At 43.1% G+C, this 18,074-nt stretch overlaps 1 protein-coding gene across 5 annotated transcripts in view; it reads left to right on the top strand.

Moving 5' to 3' along the window:
- Auts2 (activator of transcription and developmental regulator AUTS2) overlaps positions 1-18,074 on the top strand; it is a 1,133,868-nt gene that overhangs the window by 491,850 nt on the left and 623,944 nt on the right. For all 5 annotated transcript variants that reach the window (XM_016002484.3, XM_076560553.1, XM_076560552.1 and 2 more), the window contains exon 4: positions 12,092-12,127. In XM_016002484.3, coding sequence (XP_015857970.2) covers positions 12,092-12,127 — 36 coding nt within the window. The remainder of the gene's footprint in view (positions 1-12,091; positions 12,128-18,074) is intronic.

Genomic DNA, 18,074 nt, shown 5'->3' with positions numbered 1-18,074 from the left:
GATTCCTCTTGGTAGTGTGTCAGCACCTAGGAGAGTGAGATGTCACCATTTTTATGTGGTAATTAGTAAGTGGCAGTATACAATGGGAAATGAAAGACAGCTCCTGGCCTGGTATACTCATGTGTGTCTCCAGCCCTAGCTACTCCAGAAGCCGAGGCAGAAGGATTACAAGTGAAAGGCCACCGGAGGCAATTAGAGAGACGCCTGTAATCCCAGCTGTTCTAGAGGCCCCGAACGGAAGATTTCAAATTCTCGGGTAGCCTAGGGAATTTAGGAAGACCTTATCTCAAAATAAAATTTGTAAAGCCTTGGGATGTAGTTTTGTGGTAGAGAGCTTTTTTGGCTCAGGGTTTCATCCCAAACACTATGTAACTTTTGAAGAAAAAAAGTTACTACTGCTTTTGACTTTTGATTTTCAAAATATCCTATATTTTGTTCTTTCTGTGTTTTTTTTAATGAATAGGAAATATAACTTCTAATATTCTGTCTGCTAATTATGTTTGTCGTGGTTTAATTTTTTTTCTTCTTGTGTGGTCATGCCTCTGTACTCCTTTTCACACCAGTTTTTAAGAATTGTGTGTGTGTGTGTGTGTGTGTGTGTGTGTGTGTGTGTGTGTGTGTGTGTTTATATGCAAAACATGTGAGTACAGGTACTGGAGGGAGCCAGAAGGGGGCACCTGGAGCTGGAATTCAAAACAATAATGAGCCACCCATAGTGGGTGCTTGAAACTGTACCGGGTCATCTGTAAGTCTAGTAATCGTTCCTCCCCACTGAGCTGTTACTCCGGTCCTGACCGTTTTTTAATTGGTGGTGAAGCAGCAGCAGTTATTTCTTGCATATTGTTTTGTTTCTGTAAGTATTGTTTATTCTTACTAGTGTAGTCACTTGGAAATTGTTTCACCTTTTGGTGTGACACCGAAACCCCTGTAGTTTATAGGTAATTCTCTTCTGGAGTGAGTGTGCTGCCTCTTTTCTGATACACTGAAAGGATTTTTCCCTTGGTTTGATGGGAAGCAAAGGATTTCCTATCTGGGTGTGCTGGGAAACCATTTTTGCTCCTTCTTGGCGGCTGTTTAGCTCATGTAGAGTATTTTTCCACATATGTTCTGAGGAGAAGATCATAGGGAACTTTGATGTATCTAGCCTGTGGCCTGTAGGCAACTTGTCAAAGGGGATTTCTATTAAAATAGCTCAACACAAAATCTCTTTTAAAGTCTTATTTTTTTAAAATGTATTCTTTATTCCTTCAAGAACAACCTTAATGGTTCTTGATTGTAAGCTTCAAGTGTAAATGTCAAAAGGTTGGCCACACCTGGTCACTTCCTGTCTGTGTGAACCTTGCTCTTCTATCTTCAGTTTATGAACTCCAGCCATCTTGTTTTCTCAGATTCATTAACTCTGATCTTCTCGGTTCTGTTACCCTCATGGGCTCGAGCTGTGTCACCCACAACTGCGCACACATTGTGACACAGAAAAAATCCTCTGGCAGTAATCTGGGAGGATGGTTCTTTGTAGCCCAGGCTAGCCTGGAACTTACTATGCAGCCAAGGATGATCTTGAACTCTTGACCCTACTGTCATCAGTTCCCCAGTGCTGGGATACCAGGTGTGTGTCTTCATGCCTGTTTTATACTGTGCTGGAATGGAACTCAGACTTAGTTCATGATAGGCAAGCACGCTACCTCCTGAGCCACACTTCTAGACCTCAAGGTAACTTTACTTTTCTTTCAGATAATGTTAGTGTACACCATCTGTTGTCTGATATCCAAAAAGCACTCTGTGTGTGTGTGTGTGTGTGTGTGTGTGTGTGTTTCTTTTTAGTAGTATCAATTTGGGTAGTATATTTGATCCCTGTTAGTCAGCTATACTCATTACAAAGCTTTCAAGTAAGATAAAAATTCCCTTCCTTCATTCACTCTCCTTGGTGGTATTTCTAGATACTTAGACAATGGGGGTTTACTCTCAAGTGAGGCTAATCACGAAGTCCTATTGTTCTAGCTTTGCCTTTTTTAATTCAGCAGGCAGAGAACAATAAGTGGGTGTCGGGGAGGGGAGCACCCAAAACTTGTTGTAGTTGGAAGATTTGACTCAAGGGCAAAGCTTGAGCAACCCAGTGGGCTTGAGTTTTCTATATTAAGTATTCCCAAATCATGTTGTCAAGGAGGGTATAATTGGCCACAGGACTTTTAGATTGTCTTCATCAAGGAGACATCATAACTCATTTAGATTAGTCACAAAGGAAAAAGTTAAGGGAAATAATTGAACATATCAATATTCATGAGGAGTTATTCAAGGGGGGAAGTATTGCTTCTGATTTATACCAAATTTTATAATTGAGGAAGTTGTCAAAACTTGGGGATTTAATTTGAAAATTCAGATAAATGGAACCAAGTCTCGAATAACAGATCATGAGCATCTGCTTCAAATAGAACAGAGATCTGTACTCAGATAGGATCGTTGTATTAATGCATATTCCCCAGAGACTCAGATACCAACAAGAACAGAGCCAGCAAGCATGTTTCTCATACAGAATGGATTTATTTGCAAGACAGAGGTTGAGAAGCCCCAAGATCTACAGCCGGTGAACAGTGACCTAGTGAACTAGAGATGAGATTCTCCTTGGGAGGTTGGTCTGCGTCAAACTCAATGAGTTCCCTTGCTTCCGAAATCATATGAAAATGATACCCTGGCCAGAAGGCATTCAGGAGGAATCTCCTCATATCTAAGGGAGGGTCAGGCCTTCATTTTCCTTAAGCCTAAGACTGAATATAGTCCATCCACATTAGGACAGGCTGTCTGCTTTTCTGAATGTTCTACAAGTTTAAACCTGAAACTCCTCTGAGACACAGGTTAATAATATTTGATCAACCGTCTGGGCACCCCATTGTCTGGTCAAGTTAATACAGAAAGTTAACCATCTCGAGTCCCATTGTGAAGTTTGGGGATGGACATGCAGGGTTGGGTGGCTAGACACTTTTCAACTCACGAGAGCTTGTTTAAAAACTCGTGTTAAGATGTTAAAATAATTGGTTAAAGCTCTTGGGTTTTAGTTCTAAGGGGGACACTGAGGCAAATTGTTCTTTTGGGGTAAGAGATTGATGTATTAATTCATAGACAAGCAGACCATGACAGGGGTCTCTAGTAGTTTAGGCCCACATGGCACAATGGGAGTCTATTCTAACAGCCTTCAGAAAGTGTGCCGTGGGGGCTGGAGAGATGGCTCAGAGGTTAACAGCACTGGCTGCTCTTCCAGAGGACCCCAGTGCAATTCTCAGCAACCACAAGGTGGCTCACAACCATTTATAACGAGATCTGTTGCCCTCTTCTGGTGTGCAGGCATGCATGCAGGCAGAACACTGTATATATAATGAAATAAATAAAATCTTTAACAACAGCAATAAAAGTGTGCCATGTGTTTGTTGAGTAGTCCACAGTGCGTGTCACTGTCTGGACTAGCTGCGAGGTAGGGAGGCAAGAATGTAGAGACCCATGTTACTTTAGTTCTAGAAACCAATGTTCAAAGAATAATCAGAGTTCAGTCAAAATGGAGGAACTTAATTTACAAATCAAAATCTTCTGGCTCCATATTACAAGGGTTAAAATCTGAACCTTGAAATACTTTGCTCTTTGTAGTGAGAGTTTTTTCAGGAAAAGCCAGAGAATAAGGGCCTTTGGGCGGGGATGTAAAGATGGGCATGTACAGGAGGGCTGCAGATTTGATGTTCGAAGTCGTATGGTGCTCTTTTCAAGTTGTTTCTCCGTACTGCAACCTGGTCCTGAACTTGTTATGTAGTGAAGGTTGACCTTGAACTTTTGGCTCTCCTGCCTCCGCTTCCTGAGGGCTAGGCGTGCACCACCATGCTTCGTGTATGCAGTGCTTGATATGGAACCTTAAGCTTCTTGTATGCTTAGCCAAGAACTCTGCCAGCTGAGCCACATGCGCAGCTCCAACTGCTCCATTTTTGGTTGACTTTGCCTGATAAACGTATTGTCTATGCCTTGGTCATTTGACATAATCTTACCTCCAGAGCATGCATTCCTGTGGAAGTGAAGACTTCTGTTGTTTTCATTGTCATTGCAAACCAAACCCAAAACAAACTAAAACCCAGGGCCTAAAGAGATTGCTTAGCAGTTAAGATCCCTTTTTATTCTTCCAGAGGACCTTAGTTCAGGTCCCAGTACTGATGTCTGTCTGGTGGCTCAGAGCGACCTGAATTGTCAGCTCTGCAGGCACTGGCACTCATGTACTACATATATACCCACATACTCCTAAAATTAAAAATAATGATAACAAATATAAAAAAAAAACACTACAGAGAAATCTGTGAGTGAATGTTCTATGTGATCCTTCCTGTCTGTATCCTGGCTATGGCCATTCTTGACTCTCAATAGAGAACAGCATGGCATTAAGGTTGGAAGGCAGGATGTCATATATTTCTGGTGATTTGCAAAGATGCAAAACCATACCTATTTCAAAGGAGCCCAAGGTCAGAATGCACTTGCTTACCTGGGGGTGACGTCTACACATCCATCCTGTATCTGGAAAGCTTTAATAGTAGTGTTGTCCTCTGTGTGGGTCTGTAATAGATGGAGCAAATCTATTTTAGATGGTGCATTAGTTACTTTTCAGTCATTATGATAAAACACCATGACCAAGGCAGTTTATAGAGGGAAGGGCTTATGTGGACTTACAGTTCCACAGGGATAGACGTCCATCATGCCAGGGAAGCATGGTGGTAGTGGGGCTGAGAGCTCGCTAATGGGGAGTAGGGTATGGTTTTAAGCTCTCAAGGCTCACCACCAGTGACATACTTCCTTAACAAGACCATACCTCCTAAACCTCCCCAAACAGCACCACACCTGGGGGCCGGGTGTTCAAATACCGGAGCCTATGGGGGATAGTTCTCATTTAAACCACCGCAGATGGATAATCAATTTTGTTGCATTGTCAACGTAGCTGCTGAGCGACAGCCAGTCTGGATAATCAATTTTGAAATCCCCCGTTGCCAGTAAGCTGTTAAAACAGAAATGTTAACCTCATGAGTTGAATGAGCAGCTTTGATGACTGCTTAGTGGCAGAGATGTGGGAAAAGGCAGGTTGGAAGCAGAGAGGAGACAAGGCTAAGTCTTTAATGAATAGCTCTGTTTAAGGGCAGCTTCCTCCCTCCTGGAATCTGTTCTTGAGCTCTGTATCCCATTACCGTCTCATGGCCTGTGGTGGCTGGAGTCCGAGGCAGAGTGTGTTCCTAAAGATGCCTGTGGAGCTTGTCCTTTTCAGAGTCACATTTGCAGACATGGCTGGGGAAGTGGTCTGATGGCAGACAGACAGACACACCCACTCTCCTCCATCCAGCAGGATGACAAGACCAGGCTAAACAAGCGTTATCTTAAGGAGCCTGGAAATGGCCTTCTACATAACCCTGTGGTCCTGCCCTGCCCTTCCTCCTCTGCTCTTCTGCTGACATGCTTTCTCCTCTTCCTTCCCAACTTCCTCCAAATCTCCTTTCCTGCCTACTTCATTGGAAATGTGAACAGATTCCCGAATTTCAGAGGAAAAAGAACGAAGCCCTCTTCATTTAGTGAATGGAAAATTTTTGCCTAAATGTCGGCATGTTAGGTAATATTGGAAATACTGTTTTGCTTTTGACATGGTCTTATGTAGCCCAGGTTAGACTCTTGGATGGAACCCAGAGCTTTATGAATGCTATACTAGCATTCTACCAATTTAGCTTATGAAATGAAGGAAACTTACAACGTCTCTAAGGGAAAAGGAAATTGAAATCTGTCCTTTGATCTACAGACAGAAATACACAGCTGACTTTTAATAATGGAGGTGGCTGTCTTTTCTTCTTTTCTCCTTCCATTTTCCTGTTCTGTTTTGAGAGAACACCTTTCTATATTTACCTGGTTGGCCTCGAATTCAGTATGTAGACCAGGCTGGCCTTAAACCATTGCTCTGTCTGCCTGTGCCTCCCGAGTGATGGTTTTACAGGCATGTACCACCAGCTCTGTTGTTAAAGTTTCTTCTGCAGGGGAGACCAAGAAAAAAAAAAAAACAACCTATCCCTCTCCAAAGGTCCCACCTTCAGATTAAGTCTTGATTCCATCCAAGGTCACTCTGCGGCCGTGAGATGATTAGGCTTGCTTCCAGCGCAGTGAGTGAGAGGTGATGTCGAAGAGCATGGATGGCCATCAAGTGGCCACGGTAGAAGTCTACACCCGGCTTGGGTGGTGATTACTTCAAGACTGTGTAGCTGCAACCCCCCTCCCTAGGGTTTCTCCGCGGATAGACCCTTAAGGCAGCTTTGCTCACAACTGGTGGAGAAAGGCTCCTGGTGAGGGTCCCCTGACTCTCCCTAATCATCCTTCTATGGAAGACCATCAGCAAGCCAGCTCTGGTAATATTTGCACTCGAAATAACACTGAATTCCTGAAGTAGTGACAACTTTTCTTAGTGGATGGCCTTGTATAATGATCCTAACAACATAGCCCAGGCTTGCTTGGAATATTTCATCTTCCTTTATCATCTTTAGTCACCATGGCTCATTTAGCTTTTCAGATATGAGTTAGAATTAGCTTTGTTGTTGTTGTTGTTAAGTTTGGGACACTTTTGCTATCTAATTCCAACAAGAGTATGCCTTGTTTCTCCTGACCCAAATGATGGTGGCCACCTTCCTATTAGAAATCACCTGGGGGAAGACCACAGAGATGACTCAGAGAGTTAAAGATGCTTGCTACAAAGCCTAGGAACCTGAGTTCAGTTCCCATGACCCACATGGTAGGAGGGAAAAATCAGCTCCTGAAAGCTGTACTGTGTCCTCCACATGAAAACCCTGGCACACTCATGAACCCCCCCCCCAACACACACATAGACACAAGTGCATAAATAAGTAAATGTGGAAAAAATTAATTGCCTGGAGGGATATAGAAAGTTAAATTGATCATCATTGAGTGTTCCCTTGAGATGGTTGGATATGGCATTGCCTCATGTGTCCTCGCCTGAACTTTGGAGTCTTTCCGATCTCTTATAACATGATAAGGAGGTACCTTCTGTCAGTGAACAACTCCAGACACATTTCAAGCTATGGAAACCCCGTTTCCTAACATGATTTTGTAGCACAATTGTTGTCTGTGGTTTGGAGGTTTGAGAGGCACTTATGTAATTTCTGACTTGGAAAATCATTCAGGTTTTCAAATAATTTCAGCTGAGATTTAGGTTGGAACTCAGAATGAACATAGAAAGCCAAGATATTTTTCTGGGCCTTTGGGATGGCAAGGAGTCAGAGCTACATGGAATTGATAGTGTTGATGGAGAAAGAGAAAGGTTTTTACCTCAAAGGGATTGGGAAATAGTTTATTCTGGAGTCAAACATGAGTGACCATGTCCCAGGAAAACAGATTTAGGACAATGCCAACACCGTGTTCCAGTGTGGTAACACTTGGATGAAGTTTTTATAGGAAAAGAATCAAGAAGGCCATGAATCATGACATCTTCCGAACGTATTTTTTATGGACCAGACTATACAGGTTTCAGCAAATGTGGAAAAACTATGAGATAACTCAGCGATGACACTCTTATCTGTGTGTTTGGGAGAAGCTGACAGTTTGCTCAGGATACACTTTAAAGGTTTCCACAGTCATAATGGTGCAGGGATGGGCCTGGTGTGCACAAAGCCCTCCCGTGATTGTATGTTTAACAACGACGAGGTAGGGACATCAGGCAGGAGGTTCAAGGTTAAGCTTGAAGGAATGTCCCATTTCGTAAATTGTTTGTCCTGTAGGCATGAAGGCCTGGGTTTGGTTCTTCAGTGACCCACTCATGTAGACTTGTCACTACACTCATGCACATGGACACACGCACCCACATGCAAGCATGCCCTCGAACATGCCAGAGAAGTTTCAGGGAGCTGAGAGATGGCTCAGTGGAATAAGAACACTTGCCACTCTTACAGGACACCTGAGTTAAATTCCCAACGCCCACTTTGGGTACCGCACAACTACTTGTAACTCCAGCTCCAGATCTGATGCCCTCTTCTGGCCTCTGTGGGCACTGTACACCCATGTGTACACACATGCACACACGCGCACACAATTTTAAAATGAAACTTGAATTAAAATTTTTAGGTAATCAGCTACTCAACAATTTTCAGGGCAGCTTTGGATACATGAGACCCTGTTATAGATAAATAAAAAACAAGCAAACGATAGAATATTAATGAAAATGGTATACTCAGTTCATTGGCAATTGTAGATAAGCTCCGATTCAAAGATCCTACATGTGTGCCTTGCACAGACTCTGAAGCTGTCTCCTGTACACCTTTCAGAGACAGGAGGTTCCAGCATCTCTTATTTCCTGTGTCTGTCAGCGTGTGTGTGTGTGTGTGTGTGTGTGTGTGTGTGTGTGTGTGTACCCATGTGTGTGGAAGCTGGGTGATAAGGCAGGGTGCTTAAATGCTTTGTTGCATTATGTTAATTCCTCAGCAGTGCAATCAAATTCATGTCGTAATTAAAGCTGTCAGTTGGAAGGCAAGCCAATCGCTGCGAAAGCACAGCATAACAAATGAACTGAAATGATTCCGCGTGTAGCTATACAATGCTTCACCAGGCATGAAATTAAATAAGTAATTTGATGTTGACATCAGAAATTGAAATGATACCCACTGTTCCCTCATTCAGTCAGACCTGCATAAACAATGGCCAGAGCAAACGTGCACAACAAAGCCTTCCTCTCCACCGGCTCCCCAAGTAATGCACAATATATATGCAAAATGAGCATATCAGAGCTTGCTTAGACCTCAAGGATGTAATTTGCTTGGGTATACAATACGTTGATGTGCGTGTGGGGGTCGGAAGCTCGGGTTGGAGTGATCCTTCTTCTTCTGGGATAAAACATTTTCAGGAAGCAGGGTGAATGAGATCAACAAATCCCCTTTGCATCTCTGTCACATCCCAAAATGAGTTTGTTTCCTAGAGGCAGGACTCCAGCCTGGTAGAAACCTAACTTGTCTTCTGCCTTTACCTGCTGTGACAAGAGCTGGGGTACAGAAAATTGGTGACATTGTCATATGGTCAGCCACTGGTAAAAGCAGTCTCCATGACTACGGTGGCTGGATTGAACTAACACTCTCTTTCTCTGTCTTTCTCTTTCTCTCTTCCTCTCTCTCCTGCATGTAGAATCAAGAACACAGAAAGGTTTTGTTTGTTTATTGATTGTTTCTTTCAATTAATTTACGTGTGTGTGTGTGTGTGTGTGTGTGTGTGTGTGTGTGTGTGTGTGTGTGTGTGTAGCAGGTACGCAGCTGCCCAGGAGGACCACAAGAGGGTGTTGTATCCCCTGGAGCTGGAGGTGTAGGTAGTTATGAGCCACCTGATGTGGGTGCTGGGAACTGAACTCAGGTTCTCTGGAAGACCTTAACCACAGAGATCTTGTTAGCCCTGCAGGAAGGTTTGTAAACACGGGTCACATACTTAACATACTGACATAGTGCTTTGTTCCTGAGGTTGCAGGAAACACCAAGATGAGGAAATTTTGCCGTAGAAATGCTTTGAAGCATGCTGTCTTTGTTGGGTGAGGACACAGTCAGAAAATCACATCCCTTCTGTTACAGTTTGAATGTGAAATTGCCTCTGCAGCATGTGTGAATGCTTGGTGGACAGCCATTCATGCTGTTCTTGGAGACTGTGGAAACTTTAGGAGGTAGAGATTTGTTCTAGAGGAAGAGAGTTACTAAGGGTGGTCCTGGGTATTTGATTGGTTTCATACTTTTTGTCTGCTTTATGACTAATGATGCAGTATGATGAGCAGCTTCTTCTTTCTTTGTGTGTTGGGGTGGTATTTCAAGATAGGGTTTCTCTGTGTAACAGCTCTGGCTGTCCTAGAACTCACTCTGTAGACCGAGCTGGCCTCGAACTATCAAAGATCTGTCTGTTTCTGCCTCCTGAGTGGTGGGATTGAAGGTGTGCGCCACCACCTACAGGCCCATGAGAAGGAACTTCTGTCTGCTGCTGTTGGCCTTCTTCACGGGGATGAACTTCATCCTCAAACTGTGACCCAAATAAAGTCCTTCTTCTTTAAGTTGATGCTGTTAGATTATTTGCAGGTGGGGGGAAAGGCAACCTAGCCGGGCAGTGGTGGCTAACCCCAGCACTCAGGAGGCAGAGACAGGCAGATCTCTATGAGTTGAAGGCCAGCCTGATCTACTGAGTGAGTTCCAGGATAGCCCGGGCTACCCAGAGAAACCCCTTTCTCAAAAACCAGTAAATGAGGAAGTAAATAGCATAACTCATACACCTTCTCAGTTCACAGTCAACGGAAATCAAATCTGCTGTTAGAAGTGTCGAAGTCGCCTCAGCCTCTTGTACCTCACATAATCCAACCATTTATTCATACGTCCTTTCAACCAGTATTTCTGCATTGCCTGTTGGGCACAAAACATGGTGTGCAGGCCCATGTCTCCCCATGCCTGTTGTTTAAAGAGCAGGAGATTGGATGCGCAAGTGGGGGCAGCCAAAGGATGTGGTTTTTGAATCAGGTGAGAGATCTGGCCTCTCTGTGGCGGGGATAGCTCCCCCAGGGGATAGCTGCTGAATTGCAATGACTGACTCAGCATCAGGTGATTTTCATTTCAATCTTACTTGGTGCCTCCCTCCATCATAGAGACGATGACAAAAAATTAAGTAATTGTAAAGACAGGTTTTTAAAGAGAGCCCATACACCCCCCCCCCAAAACCAAACCAAACCAAACCAAAACAAACAAAAACTATCCAGACTTGGGGCTGTGGCTCTTTTGGTAAAGTACTTGCTAGCATGCCTGAGGCCCCGGGTTCTATCTGCAGCACTGTGTAAACCAGGTTTCGTAGTGCACTCCTGTTGTCCCAGCCCTCAGGGGATGGAAGCAGGAAGACCAAGGGTGTCCTCAACTACAGAGGGAGTTGGAGACCAGCCTAGACTACTCAGAGACCTTGTGTAAAACCTGCGTGGAGGGCTGGGCAAATAGTTTAGTTGGTTGAATGGCTGCCTAGCATTCAGGAAGTTCTGCGTGTGATCACTAACATTACATAAATGAATGTAGTGAGTGATACATACATAGACTCCCATCCTTCAGGAATTGAGGGCAAGCCTAGACTACATGAGGACCTGTCTCAAAGAAGTGGGTTGAGGTGGGGGGCTAGAGAGATGACTTTTTGGGAGGACCCAAGTTCAGTTCCCAGCATCCACATTAGGAAGCTCACGACTGCCCACAACTCTAGTTCCAGAGGATCGAATGCCCTTTGGCCTCCTCCGGATGCCTGTACACATGTAGTACACATAAACTCATATAGCCATACACATATACAAATGGAAAATAATAAGATATACAAGCAACTTCCATGTTCATACTTTGGCTTCTTTTCTCCAAGTACATGATACCCTGAGTTCAGCTCAGAATTATTGATTTTTAGTGGTCCACTGTGTCAGAGCTGTGGCAGTCTGAATTGATAATGCTGAGACGAAAAATGCCTCCCTCTGCCCATGGATTCTTTGCATTTTAGTCAACTAATTATGTTTACAAAATGTCTAATTTTTGCACAGTGCCAAGTGTGTACTAACCAAAGCCTTCAGGGAATAAACTGGCAAGTAGGTCATATACCAAAAAGTCATGCAACCCCATTGGGCTTTTTATTTTCAAGTCAGCCTGGGCTTTTTCCTCTTGCCTGCCTCTCTGCGGCCACAAAACCAAATAGCTTGAGACCCGGGCCTTGAATGTCAGGAAGTCAGGGAGGCAGGCTGCCTGGTGCCTGTTCAGTCTCAGCGCGGGGGCGAAATGCCATCATTAATTCATTACCCAGCTGCCTGTCAAATAAATTGGCAATTACGTCCACCGCAGAAGCTCAGCATCCAGTAAATAGCACGTTAGCATCTCTGAGTGGTTGAGAGATATAAAGGGGGGAAATTAAGCAACACGTTCTGTGTATCAGTAGCAGATGACAAGGGACCTCACGCTCGGGCCTGTGATGTCTGGATAAAGGGCTGGTAATGAGCTGTGTGGATGGGACCCTGTTAAAAATGGCTACTGACTTTGCCATTCTTGTCTCTGTTCTTGCCTTGCAGAGTTCAGCTCCTTCCAGCTTGGGAACAGGCTACTTCGTAAGTCCATCTCCACTCCCGCCTTCGCGCCTCATGTTGCCGTCCGTCCGCTTTTCTAACAATCCCTCGTTACAGTGTGAAAAAATGACATCTGAGGAGGCCTCCTCGCTCCCCATGAGCACACAGAGTTCTGCCCTCTCATTGAGAGTTGTTTTATTGTTCAAGGGTTTAACCTGCTGGGCCCTAAGGATCAGGAGGCACCTGCCTAGGTGGGGCACTTAGCATGTTTAGGAAACTCGGGGACACATGATGGCTCTTGCCAGCCCAATTCCGTAGGTGTTGGAAGTCAGACTATGTATGGAGGTACCTTCTTCGAAGCGCTCTCAAGAGCTTCTATGAACAAAGTGTTTCTGCTCCATTTTGAGGGGAGGTGGCATTCCAATAGTGTTTCCAGCACACTCTGGTTGGTATCTCTATCTAGCTTTTGTGTCAGGAATCACCACACTCCACTGTTTGGCAAGTACAGATGCACTCTTTTCTTTCTGGTCCTTACAGTCTGTCCTTAGGGGAGGGAAGGGGCTAAAGGAAACACACTTCTGGGATATTACACCATCTTTCATTCAAAGACAGAGAAATGGTTGCTTCATTAAATTTTTATAAGAAAATTATCCTTTGTGGATTTAGTATTCCTTTCCAAGATACAAATGAGGAAGAGTTACAAACCAGCATTATTTACACAAGATAACATAGCAGGGTTACAGTTTATTACTGTATTTCCAGGAACTTGATTGTGTTCTGAAGGAACGCTGGGTAGTATATTACCCAAGATTGAACACATACTGCCGAACGAACATGGTCACTAAATACTAATTCAGTGCGGTTGCTTTTAACTTTGTCCTTCTAAGATGCTAAATACTGTTCTGCAGACTCATTTCTCTCACGGTATTTCTATTAAATTATGAAATCAGCATTATTTCCATGGGCATTGAGTTTTTCCTAAGTTTTGCAAACCCCACCTCCCACCCCTTGGTCTTAATCTGTCATCCAAGGAGAATGGTAAGGATGGCTCTGGACCTGCCTCATACAGTTAGCACAGTTCGTTTACAGGGCCTGAATATTCATGCTTACAGAAGGAGCAGGATGCGCTCAGCGTCTTGCCTCAGCAGTCGAAAGAACAGACGTGGTCCCATCTGCCATCTCTTCACACCAGGCTGGGTGTGGGTTGAGATGCTGGAAGTCAAATCTGGGAGCTGTTGTGCCTGTTCTCCCTGTGCAGGCTCGATCCTCACCCCACCTCCTTTTCAGAAATAAAGCCAACACCACCACCGTCACATGTTCAGTTACAGCCTGCATAGTCCATTGTTACTTTTTTTAAATTGTCTGTACAATCACCCTGAAAGAAGGGTGTTATCTCAAAAATGGCCGTCGTGTTTTGTTTTTTACTTTCTTAGTTCTAGGAATTCTTATTTTTGTTTTCTAATGATAATCTGATAGCTGGTGAATCCTTAATTAGGATTTGGAGTTTTCTTTTCTTTTTTTTTTTTTTTAAATGCTCAAACAACTTTGGCTAACTTTAAAACTTCTTTATTTTGCTAAAATTGCTTTGGTAAAATCAACTTACTCTGCTTATCTCAAGAACTGTCATGTTATTAGCGTACATGGGGAAGATGAGTACCAGATGTCTGTTCCGCTCTCAGCTATGATAAAAATGCCCCTCGCAGAATGTGTTTCCAATACTACATTGTTCTGTTATCACCCTGCGAAATCCTTGGTGGCGTTGCCAAGTCCTCATGAAAACCCGGCTCTGTTTTAAGTATCATTCCAACAGTATCACATGTAATACTCAATTTCAGGAACTTACTTCTACGTTGCTGAGTTTCATGCTTTTAAATGAAAATAATGTATTTACAATTTCTGTTCCTGCCCCGCCCCCCAAACATACTGTTTACATTGTGCTCAGGCTCAGTATTAGGTTGATTCCTATACTGATTCTTGCCCCTCATTAATTATCCTTTGACAACTCTTTGATATGTGGATGGAGGGGAATCATTACAGATGAGCTAATTCTTACCAATCAGTCATGAACTGTTGGGTTTGGAAAGGCTCACATCCCTCACCTTTGGGACTCAACACCCCAGAACGGTTTGTTTAAACACTCAAATGACTTAGTATCCCTTTTTACTCCCGAACCTTATGTCAGCTCCCGTGTCCTGTGGTGGAGATTTTAGTAAACTGAGGTGAAAAGCCAGTTGTTGTTTTTTGTTGTTGTTATTTTTTTTTTTTATAAAACAGTATATTTGCAATTCATTCACCACCTAGTCTGCATTTGTGTGAATGCGATGTGTGCGTCTGTACCTGCGCCTCCTCGCTCTTGGGCCAGTCTGCCCGGTTGTTCTTGTTTCTCCGTTGTTTGACTGTATCCATCCTGTTCTGCTGAAGGGTTTTAGAGAAGCCTTTGTTTTTGATCTGGTTCTATTTGTTTATGTCTTCCTGGTTTTGTGTTCCAAAGATGTCTGCTTAGGTCTGTCAGTTTTCCAGTCTATGCAAAAGCAGAAGATTTGGGAGATGGGAACAGCAGTGAAGAGCACTATTTACATAAGCATATTGCAAAGAATCCTTCAAGTAGACAAAATAGAGGAGGACTGGAACAAACTGCACGTTTGGGGGAGGCTTTGAATACTGTGAGTGTTATACACACACACACACACACACACACACACACACACACACACACACACTCACTGCATACGCATCCCCTGCTCAGCTCGTATTCTAAATATAAATGAAATTATAGGCGACTTGGAATCAGTTTGCTCGCTTTTTTTTTCCTTTCCTTTTTGGCAAGCAGTCTGAAACTTGTTGGAGTGTATGTAGGGTTTTCTTTTTTTGTTTTTTAAACGTCAGCTCAGTGAATACATTTTCTGTTTGATTTAAGCATTTCTGGATATCTTTCCTCCTGAAACATATAGTTCAAATTTCACTCTGAATCATGTGTAATAAAGTCCATTGCGGCAGAATGATCTGCGCACGAGCTGTGTGACCTTGGGCAGGGTGTTTGATACCTTTATTTCTGCTTCACCACCCACCTAATAGAGTTGTGAATCTTAAACCAAATGACATAATTAATATGCAGAGAACAGAACTCACTAGCAGCATGTAATAAAATACACGCTCAAGGGTTTTTTTCCTATAGATCTTTTTAATTTTTTTAAATTTTGTGTGGGTGAATGTGTGCACAGCAGTGCCAGTGTCTATAGAGTCCAGAAGAGGGAATCAGATCTCCTGGAGTTGGAGTTACAGGTGTGTGAGCTCCTGTGTAGGTGCTAGGAACTGAGCTTGCATCCTTTGCTCAGGAAGTATGCACTTTGTATCTGGAGCGTTATCTCCCCAGCCTCTAAGTACCTTTGTTCTTCACATAGCAAATGAGTAGATAAACTTTGTGTCAAACTATGCAGTGTTGTGGTGACAGATGGCACCCCTAAAAATTGATAACATAAAAGTAGACTTTGATTTGTATCCAGAGTACAGAAGCATTAATTTTCCTTCCCAGGGCTTTTATGGGGGCCTGGGATTCTGTGTTTGGTCAGTTGCATATCACTCACTTTGTGTGGACTTCAGACACAGATGTATTTAGTGTGTCACCCTGGTGATGGTGACATTGAAATGACCTCTTCTCTGGGCTGTCTCAGCATAGCAGTTGTTCCCTCTAGTCTGTGCACGTGTCTTACCTGTTTTCCCACTGGGGGCCTTTAAAGCTTGTTAAGAACTTTTAACCTGGCTGAGGTTTGGGCTGGGCAGGTAAGGAAGGTCTTTTTAGTAATTCAGGTTTTCAGAGATTGGCTGTAGGGTGTGAGTGTTACTCTGTGACAGCAAAAGAAAGTATTATTTTTTGTTGTTGTTTGTTATTTTGAGACAGGGTTTCTCTGTGCAGTGTTGTTGCCCTTACTGGATCTCACTCTGTAGACCAGGCTGGCCTCGAACTCACAGAGATCCACCTGGCTCTGCCTCCCAAGTGCTGGGATTAAAGGCATCAGCCACCACGGCCTAGCCAAAAGAAAGTATTCTTAGGAATGACCCACAGTCAGGAGAGAGACAATATTTCATCACATCGGTCTCTCACTGAACCTGGATCTCACTGATTGGCTTGGCTGGCTGCCTGCTAAATTCCCAGGGACCCTCTGTCTCTGCCTTCCCAGCACTGGCATTAGAGGCATCTCCCACTAAGTCTGGTGTTATATATATATATATATATATATATGATGGATCTGAACTCAGGGCCTCATGCTTTTGTAGGTGACACTTTACCTCTTGATTCGTCCTGCACTGGTCTAAGTGCTGGAGCCTCTGTGCCTGTCCTTAGGTGATTAACTTCCTAGGCTGAGCACATAAGCTCTTGTGAAAGGGATGTAAAGCCCTCTTAGACCATGGTGAAACATCCTGTCTGCTCCTCTGGATAATCCTCAGCATTCTTACTGTCCCGAGTGTCTTAGGACACTGGCCTGATAGCTGGGATCTGGCTTCCCTAACTCCAATTATTTCTCTTAAAGTTGCAGCTTGCTAATTGTCACACCTTAAGATCTCTGAGAAACCAGCCCACTTTTACCCTGTAATTCATACTACAGGCAAGGGGATTGTATGGCATTACACTTCTTGAGATGGCGTTCGTGTAATTACTGATTTTCTGCACATTACTTAAGTTGCAAGGATAGTTCTGGGAGCAAGTACAGAATGCAGCGTGATGACCTGTGTGCCTCTTTTCCAATGGGGAAGTTCTTTGTCTCCTTCTTAGTTTTTTTCTACATACAAGCCCTTGAAAAGTCTAACGGCATTTGTTATGATTTGTGTAATTCTTTGTAGTTTTAAATTTTTATTAGAAATGTATTATGGACTATATTAGTTTAATTTTTCATATTTGAACTTTTATTTTTAATTGTGTTACTGCATCATTTCCCTCCTCCCTCCGAACCCTTCAGTGTCTCTCCCCTACCACTCCCTCTTAAATTCACGGCCCCTTTTTCTTAGTTATTACTGTGCTCGTATTTATAAACAAATATAGAAATATAATATGCTGAAACCATTTAGTGTTATTCCCTCATATATACAAAACACACATATATAAACATATATAAAAGACAAACGTGTATATGTGTGTGTATGTATGCATGTATGTATGTGTGTTTGTGTGTATGTTTTTAGGGCTCTCCACTTGGTATGGGAAAACCAATTAGGGAGCTATCCCTGGGGAAGATTTTAATTCTCATTCTCTCTCTCTACCCTCAGCAATTTATTTGCTTGTATCTACTCACTTAGGGATAGCTTGTATCTACTCACTTAGGGGTGGGGTCCTGGGATATTTCTCCCTCTATGCTGATATGTAAACTGCTGATGATTTGTTTGGGCGTCTTGTTTAGGAAGCTGTATTGCCGATGCATTATGATTGAAGCTTCCCTGTCATTTCTAGGAGACACAATCTTGCAGCTGACTTCCTGGTTCTATAGCTCCTCCAGTCTTTCTGCCCCTTCTTCCTTGATGGTCTTCAGATTTGGATTCAGGAGTTGTATTGTTTTATGTATCCAGTGAGCTTGGTTGTCACATGGTCGTTTGTTTTCTACAGTTTGATTAGTTGTGGTGGCTTTCTATAGTAGTCTCCATTTCTCCTGCAGAATGAACCTGCTTTGATGAGAGGTGAGAGCTACATTTATTGATTGGAATAAGGATAAGAATTTAGAATGCTGTTATTAATTATATTGGCCGAGGAAAGTGGTGGTAACATCGCTAAAGTTTAAATATAAAATTTCATATCTGAGATATCACCTATGCTTTTGAATTGATCTTACTGTTGTCCAGAACTTTCTGGGCAAATGATTGAGCTTCTTTTCCTATCGGCAAAAAAAAAAAAAAGAAGGAAAAAAAATGCCACCTTTCCGTAAGAAAAGTACTATGTCATCAAGTCACATTCCCCACCCCAGGTGAGTCATATTTTTCAACTAATAATTTTAAAATACTT

The sequence above is a fragment of the Peromyscus maniculatus genome, chromosome 23 (assembly GCF_049852395.1).
Source record: "Peromyscus maniculatus bairdii isolate BWxNUB_F1_BW_parent chromosome 23, HU_Pman_BW_mat_3.1, whole genome shotgun sequence".
NCBI lineage: Eukaryota > Metazoa > Chordata > Mammalia > Rodentia > Cricetidae > Peromyscus > Peromyscus maniculatus.
The sequence above is the reverse complement of the archived record's forward strand: the minus strand, read 5'-3'. Positions and strand labels throughout refer to the sequence as shown.